General features: G+C 51.9%; 1 protein-coding gene across 7 annotated transcripts in view; it reads right to left on the bottom strand.

Annotated features, from left to right (window-relative positions):
* Positions 1-13,210: 13,210 nt before the first annotated feature.
* Positions 13,211-15,484, bottom strand: part of SPSB3 (splA/ryanodine receptor domain and SOCS box containing 3) — a 52,013-nt gene continuing 49,739 nt past the window's right edge. For 4 of the 7 annotated variants that reach the window (XM_079321124.1, XM_079321120.1, XM_079321122.1 and 1 more), the window contains exons 5-7: positions 15,005-15,107; positions 14,468-14,593; positions 13,649-14,230 (exon numbers count right to left, since the gene is read on the bottom strand). In XM_079321124.1, the coding sequence (XP_079177250.1) occupies positions 13,890-14,230; positions 14,468-14,593; positions 15,005-15,107 (570 nt within the window). In that variant the 3' untranslated portion in view covers positions 13,649-13,889. Of the gene's footprint in view, positions 14,231-14,467; positions 14,594-15,004; positions 15,108-15,484 lie in introns of all 7 variants that reach the window. The other 3 variants (XM_079321121.1, XM_079321118.1, XM_079321119.1) reach the window with 1 other exon arrangement.

The raw sequence follows: 15,484 nt of genomic DNA, 5'->3' as shown, positions 1-15,484 counted from the left end.
ATATTTTGGAATTATTTGTTCCAGAAATACTTTAACAACTGATCCTGTAGTTGCTGAAACAGTAGGGAATGCTTCTGGCCAGCCTATTAATTGACATACTATTACCAGAAGATATTTAAACCTTGCCACTCGGGGCATTTCAGTAAAATCCACCTGACATCTCTGGAAGGGACGTACAGCCCAAGGCCTCCCTCCCCTGGCAAGTTTCTTTGTAACCTTATTATTGGTTTTAGCACAAGTCAAACAACCCTCAATAGCTCGTTTTGCCAAGCTAAAAAGACCCACAGCAGCATACATTTTTAGGAAGGCTTCTGCCAGCCCTCGAGAGCCCCAATGACTCCTTTCATGAAGTTGTTTTAACAACTGTAAGACCAGAGCTTTTGGAATCCACTGCCTCCCATCCCTTGTAAACCAATCGTTTTCTTTTTTTTCTGCCCCACTCCCCCTAATTATCTCGAGTTCCTCTGGTGGGAAAGACAGCCTCTCTGGCAGCGGTGCAGCCACCGGGCGCAAGGGGAGGATCCCAGAGACCTCTGGCAACAACGCAGCTCTCTGAGCCTCCCCACCAGCCAATCGGCCTCCCATTGCCCCCCCCCCGAGCACCCTGCCTGATGCCCCCCAATGTGGACCACTGCCACCCTTTTTGGCAAACTCACCACCTCCAATAGGCGAGAGACCCAAGTTTTCATGGGCCAAAGTCTCTCCCCTAGAATTTAATAAACCTCGTTCTTCCCACAGTTTCCCAAATGCATGTATCACCCCATAAGCATATATAGAATCGGTAAAAACGTTCACTGTCTTATCCCAATATAACTCACAGGCTCTGATAAGCACATACAGCTCAGCTGTCTGGGCTGACCAGGTGGGCAGTAACCTCCCCTCTTCCTTTAATTGTTTGCCATTCACGATAGAGTATCCTGTAAAACGCTTCCCGTTTATTACTCTTGACGACCCATCGAGGAACACATTCTCTCCCTCAGGCCAGGGATTATCTCTCAAATCTTCCCTAGCTCTAGTCTGGAGATCTATAACCTGGATACAATCATGGCTTTCCTCCTGTCTCCCCCTTTCTTCGGGGCCATTCAAACAGGAGGCTGGATTAAAATTTTCCCCATTTTTAAATTCTAAATCCTCCTGTTCCATTAAACAAGATTCATATTGTAATAATCGAGCACTCGTCATCCACATAGAGGCTCTCTCAGTTAACAAAGCTTTAATTTGATGCTAAACTTTTTACAATCACATACCCTCCCCTTGTCAGCCCCTATCAGAGCTGTGGTCACAGTTTCTGCAGACAATGGAGCCAGCCTCTGGCCACTGGGTTAACAACTCAGAAAAACAGGCGACAGGCTTCTGTGTTCCTCATTCTCTTACACGAAAATTCCTTTAGCATGACCCAGCTCAACACCCACATGTAGTTGAAATTCCTTTTCTGCGTCCAGAAGAGCCAAGACCAGAGCACCAACTAATCCATCCCTCAATTTTCCAAAGCACTGCTCCACTTCTGGTGTCCACATCACAACACCAGGACCGCTCTGGGTTAAAAAGTTACGCAAAGGTCTAACCACAACAGAAAAATCCTTGATCCAAGCTCCGCAGTCCCCCACTAACTCCAAAAATTTCCACAACCCCTTGTCAGTCTGGGGCAAAAATCCCCTGCACTCCTTCTGGACCAACACACTGCAACCCCTCAGTCAGAAGGTGTCCCAAATATCTGACTCTCTCCTCAACCACCTCTTTCTGCTCCCCCGATAACAGCAAATCATCTACATATTGCAACAGCTTAACTCCTGAGGGTGGAGTAAACTCTTAATATTTTCTGCACAGCTTGCCTAAACAAACTTTGTATATCTCTGCAGCTGCATTTCAGCATAAATCTTACCAGACATTTAACATAAAGATATTACAGACAGTAACACAGACTCTGTGTTACTTCTTATTATTTATTTATTTATTTATTACTCTTGTTACTTTTCACAAAACTAATTTACTTTCCCATTCTAGTCATCAAATCTCTTCCCAGTAAGTTACAGTCACAATGAGGAGCAATCAGAAACTCATGCTTTTTAAACCCCTCCCACACATTTAGCAAATTCCCATGCCTTTCCCTGTATTACTTGTATTTTCCAGCAAAACTCACAAAATCCTTAAAACAGAATCCTAATCTCTTCACGTACAATCTGCATTTCCCATATATTCCTTTATTCTCGTTCTCCCTTTCTTTATCACACACGGTATACCAGAGTCAGTTTGCGTCCTGTCACAGTGCAAACACAGCTCCTCCCCCACCGATGCTCCCAGCGAGCACGGCCCGCAGCATCGCAGGCGGCTGGGCACCCCAAACTCACGGGGCCGGGGCATCCCGCAGCCCCATGGGGGCCAGTGGACACTGCTGGCCCTGCCCGGGGCTGGCGGGGTCAGGCACAGCCCCGCGCTGAGCCCCGGCTGCCCCACAGCCCCCAGCCCGTGTTCCTGGTCCCACAGCTCCGTGCTCGGACCTGCCGCTCATTGCCACACCCATACCTATCACACACTCCTCCTCAATTCTCTTCCAACACACAAACACTCTCCATCCATCCGCCGCTGTCGAGACCCTCTCTCAACTCCCCTTTTTGCCCCTCAGGGCATGGACTATCGAGATCCCTTCTCGATTTCCCGTATTGCCCCCCCAGGGCATCTATATAACATGGCCTTATAAGCCCCTTTGACAACTTATACTCTGGCCACACAAAATAACAATATTTTTCCTGGCTTCACCCTTCCAACCCTCCATGGGTTCCCCGTTTCACCTGTGCTGCCCTCCATGGGCGCCCTCCCAGGTGTACCTGTGCTACCTTCCATGGGTTCCCCGTTTCACCTGTGCTGCCCTCCATGGGCGCCCTCCCAGGTTTGCTTCCCCGAGGATCCCACTTTACTCACCGGTGAGATTTTCAGTGGTCCTTCCCTGCGGACTCTTCACGGACCCCCCTGGTCCGCCACTCGTCTGTCTCCTGGACAGTCTCGGGAACCCAATCGATCGCCCGGTGCCAGCCGGCACCCGGGGGAGCTGATCACCGAAACTGGGTGAGGCGCGCCTTCAGCTCCACCGCTGCCTGCCGCCCCGGACGGTGGAAATATCCCGGACACGAGCCCCCAAGTTGTAAGGGAAATTAACCCACAAACACCAGAGGTTTATGTCCAAAAAGGAGACAGAGGAGTCCTTTTTGCTTTATTCGAATAAAGGGAGAGGCCATGGGGCATTCCCCTGGGATCTCTCAAATTTTTGGAGGACGCAGCCTCCCTTTTTATCCTATTTTCCCGGCCGCTTTTCCCTCTCTCTTTCCCCATTGGCTGAGGTACTCGAGAGGCACAGACTTCCCGGAACGCCTGACACCTGACATTCCCCTCTAATGTATAACCCTCCCTTTTAATTTTTAATTCTTGTAGAATTCAGTTTTCCCCCTCCCCGTTGCTTCTTTCATCTTCTGTTACCCAATTTTATTTACCAGCAAACCTACAGTTTGTTTGTAAAGGCAAATCTCTTTTTCCATTCATCAATCAGTGTAATCCCTCCCATTGTTTCTTTTATCTATAGGTGCTAACTTTACCTACCAACAGATCTACAGTTTGTTTGTAAAGACAAATGTAACATTCCTCTCAGTTGGGATGAGCAGGGATACATCTCCCAACAGCTGCTTTATCCATAGTTTTAAGTAAATTATTCCCACGTTTGTGCCAATAAATAATTAGTGGTTGTACCCTGGAGGTGCAGAGCCTGAGGAAAGTTAATCCCGTTTGTTCCAGCACAGCCATGCTGTGCTGGTAATTATTCTCCCCGTGGAAAAGCCTCTGTTATACGTAATAAAGAGATTCGGCCGAATTAAATATAATCAAAATAAGCGATAATGTATTTGGCGACTGGGATACGGCCCACAGCAGCCACAATGCAAAGGCCAGCGCCGAGCGCGGGCTCGGTGCCGGGTGAACACGCTCTGATCCGAATTCTCCCGCTCCGGATCCCCCAGTGTTCACAAACCGCCGCAGTCAGCCCAGTTTTTATAGAGTTCTTCCTAGCCTGGAGCAGAGGCCTTTGTCTCCTTTCGTTGTTCCCCATATTCATGTCGTTTTCTTTCTCTGCATTGGGCTGGACAAAACCTTATTCTGATGAGAGCAGGTTTTGGTTTAGGAGAAGCTGGAATTGGGATGTATCTTTCCCGATACTGGTTATCTTAATCATTAATTAATTGTCGGGTGTTCCCTGGACAGTTCCCGAGCCCATCCAAGCCCATCTCCGTTGGGGCTACATCTATTTACTTGTTAATCCGAGCTCTCCAGCTTTTGCTGGCGGTCACAATGTTGCCATGAAGCAATCTGTGTCCCTTCGACCGCGGTTTTCTTTTTTTGGTTTCCAAGTTTTTATTATTTTATTCATACAAACATTATTTATTCTACATTAATTTACTAACCAACACAAATTCCATCATGTATTAGAGCTCAGCAGGATAAACGCTGCCCGGTGTGGGGTGGTGTGCCGGAGTTTTCCCCGCTGTTCCCCAGCTGCGGTGCCGGCAGAGGGAGCGCAGGCAGCGCCGAGGAGCTCGCAGCCCTCGGCAGCCCCTGTGCGAGCCCAGGGGCTCAAAACCCCCTGGCCAGGGTCTCAGAGACCCCTGAGTGAGACCCTGCTGTCTCAGGCACTAAATTCCAACCCCTGGGGGAAATTACCAACACAGAGGGAATGGAAACAAGCCACCAAAATTAGTAAAGTATAAATTAGATTGTTAGAACGTAGATAAATAGACTTTTGGGAATGTTTATGATAAGGGACACATGGCCAAGATGGAGAATTTGGGGGGTGGACACCTTTTCCTTCTTCTTCTCCCAGTCATCCATGTTGGGTGACACGCTGGCACTTTTAGATTGGATGGGGTCAGGGCTGGACCATTTAACAAGATTGTATTGTATTGGGAAATTGTTGTAAACATGTAGCATGTAGTTCAGACTATATAAAATAAGCCCTGCCCTCACCAGGCAGATTCCACCCTGGATGCCAGGCTGGGCAGACTGCTGCTGGCCAAGCAAAAAGTTCCTGAGATAAGAAACAATAAACAATCCTTGCAGCTTCTGAAAGCCCTCTCCAGCAATCTCTCTTCAGCTGCTTCGGGAAAAACCAGGGTTTAAACCACTGCATGTCCCTCTGGGGTGATCTCGGGTCTAAGGAGAAACCTCAGACTGGGACAGGAGACTCCCCTAAAACACTGTTGGAATGTTAAAGTGCACGAGCAGCGCGTTGTCAGCCCTCCCCTTGCGTTCTTAGGCACAGCCGGGGTAGTTTGTGAACATCTCAAACTAATCCCGTCCGTGAAAGGAAACAGCCCTCACACGGTTTGGAAAGGCTGCAGAGCGCTCTGAGGAAGGTGCCTGATAGAGGTGTCAGCTCTCATTAGCTCTTCATTGAGCCGCTAATTAAGAGCACATTCTCCACGTGCTGCCGGTGACATCTGTGAGTGTCCAGCCTGGAGTGCAGCAGTGGGAGTGGGGCTGAAGGGAGTGTGGCAGGTGGTGAAACTCAGCTTCCTAACTGATGGCTGATCTCAGTCTTCCTTCACAGAGGGCTAGCTCAAAATTTCTGTCAATTTAATAAGATGTATTCTAGGACACTTTTCAAGATGCCTGCAGAGGTGTCAGTGATGAAATCACCAGCTCAGTCCCCAGCCCAGCCAGCACCTGTGTGTGCTGCAGGCAGACAGACCTACCCAGGCAGAATCTTTCATTTCACACTCATTTTATTTTTGTTGTTTATGAATGCTGATGGAACACCTCATTTTCTCAAGCCAAGGTTGTTCTGTCATTCTCCACAGGTCTCCTCAAAGATCCCAGTGCAGGCACTTGGGTAAAGGTTTTCATTTCCTTGGACTGTAAATGTTGTTTTGAGCCTCAAGACAGTTCCCTGCAGCAGAACTTGGAGGAGAAATATTTCAAACACTACACTTGGTGAGTCCTTCTCATCTGCTCTGGCAACATGGGGAATGTGCTGTGGAGAAAAAGCCTTAGGAGCCCCAGATTAATGGTGACCAGGTACCTTGGGAAATGGAGCTGGGCCTGATTCCCAAGCAGATTATTCCTGAGCCAGTGTCTTTTAGGCACAGTTTTAGGCAGGTGTGTATCTAGGGTGAGCACAGAAAGCTCCAGTAAGCAAGAATGAGACTATAAATCCTTCCTACAGAACTTTCATTTGAGTGCTCAGCATTCCAGCCCAGATGTGTGCACAGAATGGTGCCACAGGCAGCAGCTGCACATCTGGAAGGGGCTGAACAAATTTGCTGCCTTGTTTAGAAAGCCCAGTGATCACTTTTTGAACCTCTCACTGGGAGCCTGAAAGGCCAGGTACCTTCTGGCACCAAATATCTTCTCATTTCAGTGGGAAGGTTCAGTGTGGAAGGATCCCAGTGAGGCAGGGGAGGCTGGGGGCTGTTCCCGTGCTCGCCCCCACTGCAGGAGTTTCAGGCAGAGGCAGAGCTCTATTTTTGTTCTTGCTGGATAGAACATTGCAGATCCTGTGGTTATGTAAGACTCCAGAGCATGTAGGTGCAGATAACGTGGCCATCCAACACTGTGCAGTGCAGACAAAGGCTTTTTTGTCTCCTTTCATTACACTTAGCAACTTCTGCAGTTGGCACTGCCTTCCTTCTCAGGCTCTTCTTGCACCTTTTTGCTTGTTTGGGGAGGATTTTCATCTTTCAGTTCAGTCATGGTCTTTCACCAGTGTAGCATTGGCACAGCCTGGAGCGTTGCTGCCTCTGCACAGGTGCAAACCTGTCTACTTTCATACTGGGCCACTGATCCTGCTGGAAATATTTCACCTTTTAGGGTAAAGAGGGGTTGGTAGAGCCAGATTTCCTTAAGCATCTCTTGCTGGATGCAGGGGATGCAGATGTCAGAGCCAGAGCTACACAAAGTGCTCCACAGCAGGGTCACATTCCAAGGAAACGTGGAACAGACAAGAGGATCCATTCCAAATTGCCATTGCTCCACCCTGGAACAAAGCTCTGATACAGAGGGGGGTGGTCTGGAAACTGGGAGTAGCTGTGTGAGTACAGCAGAAGGTCTCCAGGGATACACCTTTAACCCTAGGACAGGTGCTGCTTCCTCAGAGGGAATGGCTCAGACCAGACTTGCCTTGCCTTGCATTTGGCTTTTCCATTCTCATGAAGTCCATAAAAGGTTTCCTTGAAAGAAACACTCAGGATACACAGCCCAGGGAAACACTTGCACTTTGAAGCAGAGGTTTGTGTTAGTTCTCACTTCTGTGCAGTGCTACAGTATTTTATTTATAACTGTCTGGGCAGCCTGTGCTTCTTCCCTGAGAAATTCCCAGTCCATCCAGTCCCATCCAAGACTAGAGAAGGACAGTCTGGAAGAGGCAGTGCCAGTGAGGAGGTGGGTGCTGATGCTTTGCAGGTGAGCCAGGAGGGCAGCAGGACACTGGCTGCTGCTCAGTGCCCTGAGGGATGTTCTCAGCCTGGAGCTCTTGTCCTGTGCCCTGAGTGTCACTTGTGTGCTGCTCCCAGTCTTGGCTCCTTCCTGTCCTTGTAGGTGCACAGCAGAGGAGTCTCCTATGTGCTGATGGTGGGATCACACCCAAAACTCCTCCACAGATGCAGCTGCAGTAGCTTGGTCTGTCCTGCTCTCTATGAAGTATTTCATAGAATCCCAGGATGGTCTGGGTTGGAAGACACCTTAAAGCTCATCTCATTCCACCCCCTGCCGTGGGCAGGGACACCTTCCACTGTCCCAGGCTGCTCCCAGCCCCATCCAGCCTGGCCTTGGGCACTGCCAGGGATCCAGGGGCAGCCACAGCTGCTCTGGGCACCCTGTGCCAGGGCCTGCCCACCTTCCCAGGGAACAATTCCTTCCCAATGTCCCATCCAGCCCTGCCCTCTGGCAGTGGGAGCCATTCCCTGTGTCCTGTCCCTCCATCCCTTGTCCCCAGTCTCTCTCCAGCTCTCCTGGAGCCCCTTTATGCCCTGGAAGGGGCTCTGAGGTGTCCCTGGAGCCTTCTCTTCTCCAGGTGAGCACCCCCAGCTCTTCCAGCCTGGCTCCAGAGCAGAGAAGCTCCAGCCCTTGGAGCATCAGGGATAATTTCTCAGGAACAGCCCCTGCCTTACCACCTCCTCAGCTCCTTCTCACTTGAACCTGTGAGGATAATTTTTCTTGTATGAAAACCCATCTGTGGCCAGTGGAGTTCTGCCAGCAGAGGCAGCCAGTGGGTCTCACCATGGTTTGGGGTCTCCTCTCACTCACAGGGGAGCTGCTGCTTTATCTCCAGCTCCCAGTCAGATCACAGGTGGCAGATGTGGGGCTAAGCCTGACCTTGCCTTCTTTACAGACAGCAGCCCTGGGTGTGAATGTGTGGGGCTCCTGCATGAGCCTGTGCCCAGAGCAGGGCAGGCAGCAGCCCTTGAGCCTGGCAATGCAGAACCCCAGCTCCTAGGAAGCTTCCTTTGCCTCCTGAGGAGATACTGCAGGTAAAACTTACAGTCCCTTAAGTTTTTTGTCACTTGGGTTGAGCTGATGGCAAAGTCCCAGGTGTGAGTTCTGTGAAGGAATGCTTTGCCATGGAGGTGGTGGTTGGCTTGGAGCAAGTTGCATCCCCTTGTTTACACCTTCACCCTGCCTGGCAGTGGGATGGAGGAGGGACTGCAAACTTTGAGGCACTATTTGGAGCCCCTTGTTCTTAGGGCCCTTGTTCAGAGGGGTCTGAATGCAGCCACCCCTCTCCAAATCCACCACAGCTGCCCAGCTGTGAAAAGGGCTGCTGGTTCTCCCTCAGTTCCCTGCCTTGCAGAGCCTGTGTGCCCCCAGCAGTGCTCCTTTTAATGCTACAGCAGCCACAAAGTAGGTCAAACACCATCTAAACCCTGACTTGATATCCCTTGAACTAAATTCCTGCCCTGCCTGAGTGTGCCCCGAAGGGGGTTAGGACTCAGGGCTTACAGGGAGCTAAGAAAGATGAGCAGCTTTGCTGTAGCTGAGTAAACAGCTCTGGGCAGCCTGGCTGGGGGGATATATCCCGGCTCCTCCTCTCCCATCCCGGCTCCTCCCGTGTCCTCCCGGCTCCTCCTCTGCCATCCCGGCTCCTCCCGGCCTCGTCTCGCCCAGGGAAGTGTCAAACCCGTGTGCTTTCAGAGAATCATCAAGGCTGGAAAAGACCTCCAAGCTCAAGTCCCACCTCTGACCGAGCACACCGTGCCCGCTAAGCACCACCCCCACTGTTGTTTTGGCCAGGAATGGTGACTCCAGCTCTGCCCTGGGGCTCTCACCAGGTGACTTTGGTGACACCAGTGCTCAAAGGGGTGGGAGGGTGAGAACCTCGGGTTATCCTGGCTCCCCTGAGCTTTGGTCGGTGTGTTACATGTTTCACCTCTGTCACTTCTCCTCTGGGTGCTGCAGCCCTGGGGTAACACCACGGTGCTGTCCCTCGATGTGTGGTAGGAATTTGGCCAGCACCTCTCTGACAAGGGCAACAACACAACACCTGGACAAGTGAGTCATTCCCTCACATCCCGAGCCCAGAGCTTTGGGAAACCCCAGTGAAAGTTATAGAAATGTTTGTCTGTGGCTGCCAGCCTGTCCTTGATGCTGTCAGTGGAAGGGCTCTGATTATTTGTGTGTCTCAAGATCCTTTTGAGTCTCTGCAGATGAAAATCTGTACTCGTGGTGAATGCAATGGTGACTCAGCACTAGGGAAGGAGGAAGATGACCTTAGGAGAATCTTTTCACCCTCATGCACTGGAGATGTCCAGGAAAGGAAAGGAGATTCCATGGGGAAAAAATATTAGCCCTTGTCAGAAAAGCTTTAGAAGAAGCCCAGAGCTCAATGCCAGGGGAGGGCTGCAAAGTCTGGGGTCTGGGCACACACCAGCCTCAGGTGTGTGCCCAGCTTTTGCTCCCAGCTCTTTCTGCAGGAGACAGCTGGAGCTGCAGCAGTTTCCTTCCTGCCCTTCCAGGGTCAGGGCTTGCAAGAGGAGAAGGACAACTCAGGATTCTGGCAGGAGCAGAAGTGATAATTCCAGCAACAGAAGAGAGTCAGCCCTGCAGCCAGAATAGAAGCAACCCCTCCCCTGCTATAGGTGAGCCCTCAGAGCCTCTGTGACCTGTTAAAGCTTGGAGGACAAGGGCAGAGAGGGCTGTCATGGGCATCCTCACTAACAGCCCTGTGTTGATGGAGCAAACAAGCCCTGAAAGTGCCACCAGCTCCCCAGAGAAGCAAGCCTTGTCTCTGGCTGTGTGAATAAACCAGAACCTTGTTCCAGCAGTATCTGCTCACCCTCCTGTGGCCCTGCCAGGCTGTCCTGCTGTGGTCTCACTTCCCAGGACCTGCTCACATCACCTGTGTTCCCCAGGTGATACCTTTGGCTGCCCACCCAGCCAGGGCAGCCCAGTGGTTGTTGGGGGCAGCCACTGTCCCCATGCTCTGTCCCTCACTGCTGCAGCCTGACAGCTGCAGCTCCTCAGACAGCAAATGTGCCCCCCAGAGCTGTGGGGGCTTTCCACAGCACACCAAGCTCTCCTCATGGTGTATGCCACACCTTCCTTGCTTTTCTGCTCTGATCCTTCAGGGAGCTGTTTGAGCTCACCAAGTTCTCTCTCCCCCCACACCCCTGAGCTTTCTGCTGTTCCTCACTGAGAATGGGAGGAGCAGGATTACACTGGGATGCTCTGACCCTTCAGACAGCAGCTCAGCCAATGGATGAAGGCACATTTTTATCAGCACATGTGTGTTTTTGTGAACATTAATCATATAAAATTCCTACTAGATGAGGAACTCTGACAGAACTTTTTTTTTTCTATGTCATGTAGTCAAATACTCTCCTGTCCTTTTCCTGCCCCTGGAGCTTTGGTCTCTGGCCTCAGCACAGCATCTTTGGAAGATGTCTTTCTTCCCACTGCCAGAGGGCAGGGATGGATGGGATATTGGAAAGGAATTGTTCCCTGGGAGGGTGGGCAGGCCCTGGCACAGGGTGCCCAGAGCAGCTGTGGCTGCCCCTGGATCCCTGGCAGTGCCCAGGGAGAGGCTGGATGGGGCTTGGAGCAGCCTGGGACAGTGGGATGAGATGAACTTTAAGGTCCTTCCCAACCCAAACCATTCTAGGATTTAATGAAGGGGCCTTACAGCTCTCTCTGTGAAATAGCACACAATTAAATGTATGCATGGTGTGTTTCCAAGTGAGAGGCATTTGTTTGTTCTGAGCTTTATCTCCCCAGCCTGATATATCTGGATGAAGGCTCAGTCATGGATCCTCACTGTAACAATGGGATTGAGTCCTGCAGGGGAGATTGGGGTCTTCCAGAGCATCTGTGCTAACTGTCCCCTCCTCTTTGTGCTCAAAGGCCTGTGGAGAATGCAGCACAGAAGGTGACAAGTGACACCCTCTGAGCATCCCAGTGACATGGGACATCAGTGGTAAAGGTCCCTGTGTTGGGGCCAACTTGCCCTGCCACATGTCTAAGCCCAGCCTTGTTCTGGTTCTGCCCTGGTCCCCACAGAGGGACTGTGGCTGGTGTTGGTCACTCCTTTTATCTGCCCATGCTTGGCTGTGGCTGAGCTGCAGCTGGGAGCCTGGCCAGGGGAAGCAGCTGATTCTCCTTCAGAACAGAGACTTGCACATCAATAAATGTCTTGTTACAGATGCTTTCTGCAGCCTCTTGGCTCTCATTTCCTCTTTTAGCTTCCCCAGCTTTCTATCCCACTGGCTGGAAAGCTGCCTGTCTCCTGTGGGAGGTAAGGAATGTTGGAACAGGACTGGGTGTAGCTCTGTCCTTGCAGGTGAGGTGCTGGACAAACCATGTGTTTTCCTGACTTTCCATGTCCTGCTCTGGCTCTTTGTGGGATCTTTTACTGTAGATCCTGCTGTGGCTTCCAGGGACAGATGGGTCTTGTTTTGAGTCATTTTGGAAAACACCTGCCAGCTGTCAAACCCAGCTGAGAGGAGAGGAACCACTTCCTTGGGGTAACACAGCTCAGGGCAGGGGAGTTTGTTCTCTGAACTCCCTACATGAGAAAATACTGAATAAGCTCCAGAAAATCCACAGGAAATGGTGGCTTAGGATGGGATTCTCTTTTCCCAAAGCAAATGCTCCATTATTACTCAGAAATAGCCACAGCCAGGATGAGGGTGGATCAGGGCTCCCGCAGTGCCTGCTGAGGTTTGGGATTGTTCACTGGGGCTTTTCACAGTGAGACAGAACCCCTGAACTTCCTCCCACAGCCCTGGAGCAACCAGGAGGGCCCCTCCAAACCATGTTCCTCCCTGCCAGGGATTCCTCTGCCTGCAGCTGCTGCTTGAGTCAGCTCCTGGGGAAGAGCAAACCAGCAAGGCAGCTTGTTCTGGCTTCCAGCATTGCTCCAGAGGCAGGGACAGAGCCTGACCTGCTGCAGTAAGGTTCTCCTTCAAAGCCTGGTCCCAGAGCAACAAGAGCCATCTTTGCTTCAAGATTTGGGAATGAGCTCAGTGCACATGGTGCAAGAAGTTTTACTTGAGCCTGTGGGGGTCTGTGATGGGAGCAGAGGAAAAGGCAGCAGCTGCAACAGGGAGGAAACCCATAAAGAGAACTGGTTAAAAGCCATTTTCCATCCATAGCCCTGTTCCACTTTTCAATGCCCTTTGCAAGGCTGACAGCACCAGCTCAAGCCTTGACTCCTCAGCTATCCACCAGAGGAGAGCTCAGAGGCTGAGGAGAATCCCCATGGGCTGAGCACAGGCCCTGCAGGGACTGGCCTGGGTTGGCACCAGTCCTGTGGGAGCACAAAGCCCATTCCCTGGCAGTGGCATGAGGCCACTGCACAATGAGTCACTTGTCCAGATCCTAATCCAGCATTTCCCCTCAGCAAGACCACGGTCTTGGAAGGGCTGCTCTGTTGCCAGGCTCTGGGGTAGGGGTTTGGGGTGTTTGTCCCAGTGTGACCTGCCAGAAGACAGGCACTATAAACCCTGCAGCTCCCTTCCAGTGCACAGCTACAGGCATCAGCCTGGCTTCACTGAACATCACCCCAGCCACACTTCTTCAGTGGGAAACACAAGAGCCCTGCACAGGATCTCTGCTGCCTTCACCTCCTCCAGCTCTGACACACAACTGCTGCAGCCAAAACCTCCCCTCCACGCTGCTGCCCAGCCTGTTTTTCACAAGCACCTGCAGCCTCCTGCCTTCAAGGGCCCTAACAACAACAACAGACAGCTTCTACTTTTATTATTACAGTTTAGCACAGTCTTGGACAGAGGAGAAGCAGCAGGAACCAACATGCAAAGCAATCAGAAGTCCCCAGGAGCTGGAGGAAGACCACCCAGAGCTCAGCTCCTGCCCTGCTCCCAGCAGTGCCTCTGGGGCCCTTCCCTGCAGCTGCTGCTCCATCGTGCCCCAGAGCAGGACGAGCTCATGGCAGACACCAAACCTACACACACAGAGGAGAGCACTGGGATTGTGTCAGTGAGTCAGGTCTGCTACCTGACAGGAATCCAGTACACTCCAAACAAGAGGCCACCTTAATCATCACAAAACATCCTGAGTTGGAACAGTGCCATGAAGATTATCATATCCAACTCCTGTCATCAAGTCAAATTCCTCAAACGTTGTCTGTGTCAACAGGGAGAAGAGAGATCTTACAGGATGCTTCCATAGCAAGTCAGGAGATGAAGCTCAGATATTTCAACACAAATTCCTTGTGTCAGAACTGGCACCTCTTGGAGCCAGCAACTCTTCTAAATGCCTGTGATGGATGTCGAGGCCAAAGATTTCCACAGCACTGGAGAAATCTTTGCCAACACGTAGAAATGGATGTCCCCAGAAGGAAGAGGTGCCTCAGGCTTGAGTGCCAACACAACAAAGGCCCACCCAGGTGGCATGCAGAGCCATTATGTCCTCCTGCACCTCTTCCTTTGGCAGGCCTCCGCGTCCGAGCCGCACGAGCTGTCCGAGTCGCTCCCCGAGGAGGAGGAGGGCTTTGACGTGCTGCAGTTCATGCTCAACACCCAGCCCAGTTTGTTGTGCAGCACCTGCTTGAGTCCTGGGGGCAGGGGCAGCACCTCCAGCGTGTCCACGCAGTGGGGCAGGAGCTGGCGCAGGCGGAAGCAGCACAGGTACTGCAGGGACGTGCGGCTGGCGCACGAGCGGATCACCTTCATGCTGCTCTTGGCTGCCGTGGAGCACACCATGGGGTAAAACTTCTTGTTCTGCAGCTTTGTGGCTGCCACCCCTGCCAGGGCACAGCACCAGGAAGGGCATGTTAGCTCAGACAGAGGGATCTCCCCCCCTCCTACCTACCCCGAACCCATTCACTGCAGAGTTCTTGGGAAAAGCTTTCCAAAATCCCAAGCTATTAAACAACAGATGTGACCTTCCCCCACTCACTTCACACCTTGGTCTTCTGCTTTCCCAGTGTTTTCTGCTGCAGCCAGACTCGAGGTCCCCCCACCCCACCCCTGGCTCTCACCTATGCACTTGCGGTTCTTGAAGAAGGTGAGTGTGCCGTGCCACGTGTCCAGATGCACCCCAATAATGGAGCCTTGGCCAAACCTCGAGGAGAAGTTTGTTTTGTCACCCTTGTGATGCAGCAGTCCTGAAAACACACCCAAAAAATGGCATTCTGTGGGAAACCTGCACTCCAGGAATTCATCCCGACTCCCATGCTGCTGGTACAGCCTCGTTCAGCACCAAAAACATCCCTCTATTTCCGACCCCAGCCCTCCCATCCCACAGTGGCTGGTGGAAAGGGGAAAGCTGAGGCTGTACAACTCCAGAGCACAGGGAGCAGCACTGACACCCCAAAGTGGTGCTGTGACAGTAGTACCCTGGTGCCCTGGCAGAGACCCACACCACGTCTAAGGGCTCTGCAAAAAATGGGCCAGGAGAGATGCTCCAAGGGCTGCCAGCTGCCAGCAGCTGCTCTGGTGTGCTTCAAAAGGGACTCACAGCTCTGGTGGCACCTCTTGTGCCACTGCTGCCCACCCAGGCACCCTGTCTGTGTTACCTGTGTAGGAGAGTCCCCAGCTGTCCTCGTCCTTGCCCAGCAGGCTGCAGAAGGTGTGGCGGTACTTGTCCAGGTTCACCTCCGACGTCCCAATCCCCACCATCTGGGAGGCAAAGCAGGCAGTAAGAACACAAGCCCAGTGCCTTTTCAAACAACAAAACACAACCAAGATTCCACCCCCAGTTCTTCCCTCCTCTTCTTGGCTCAGCTCAAAACACTCAGAGGGGCTGGTGAAGCCAAGTCAGAGGTTTCAGGGTGGAGCTGAAGGTTCCCAGCTCCAATTTCCTTTCCTAAGTGAGGAGGCTCAGCTAAACTGCTGGAGAAGGTCACTGTCCTGTTCACAGAGTCATGGAATGGGTTGGAAGGGACTGTAAAGCTCATCTCATTCCACCCCCTGCCACCTTCCACTGCCCCAGGCTGCTCCCAGCCCCATCCAGCCTGGCCTTGGGCACTGCCAGGGATCCAGGGGCAGCCACAGCT

The sequence above is a fragment of the Erithacus rubecula genome (genome assembly GCF_903797595.1).
Source record: "Erithacus rubecula genome assembly, chromosome: 17".
In the NCBI taxonomy this organism is placed as follows: Eukaryota; Metazoa; Chordata; class Aves; order Passeriformes; family Muscicapidae; genus Erithacus; species Erithacus rubecula.
This window is presented reverse-complemented; position numbering and strand designations above follow the sequence as displayed.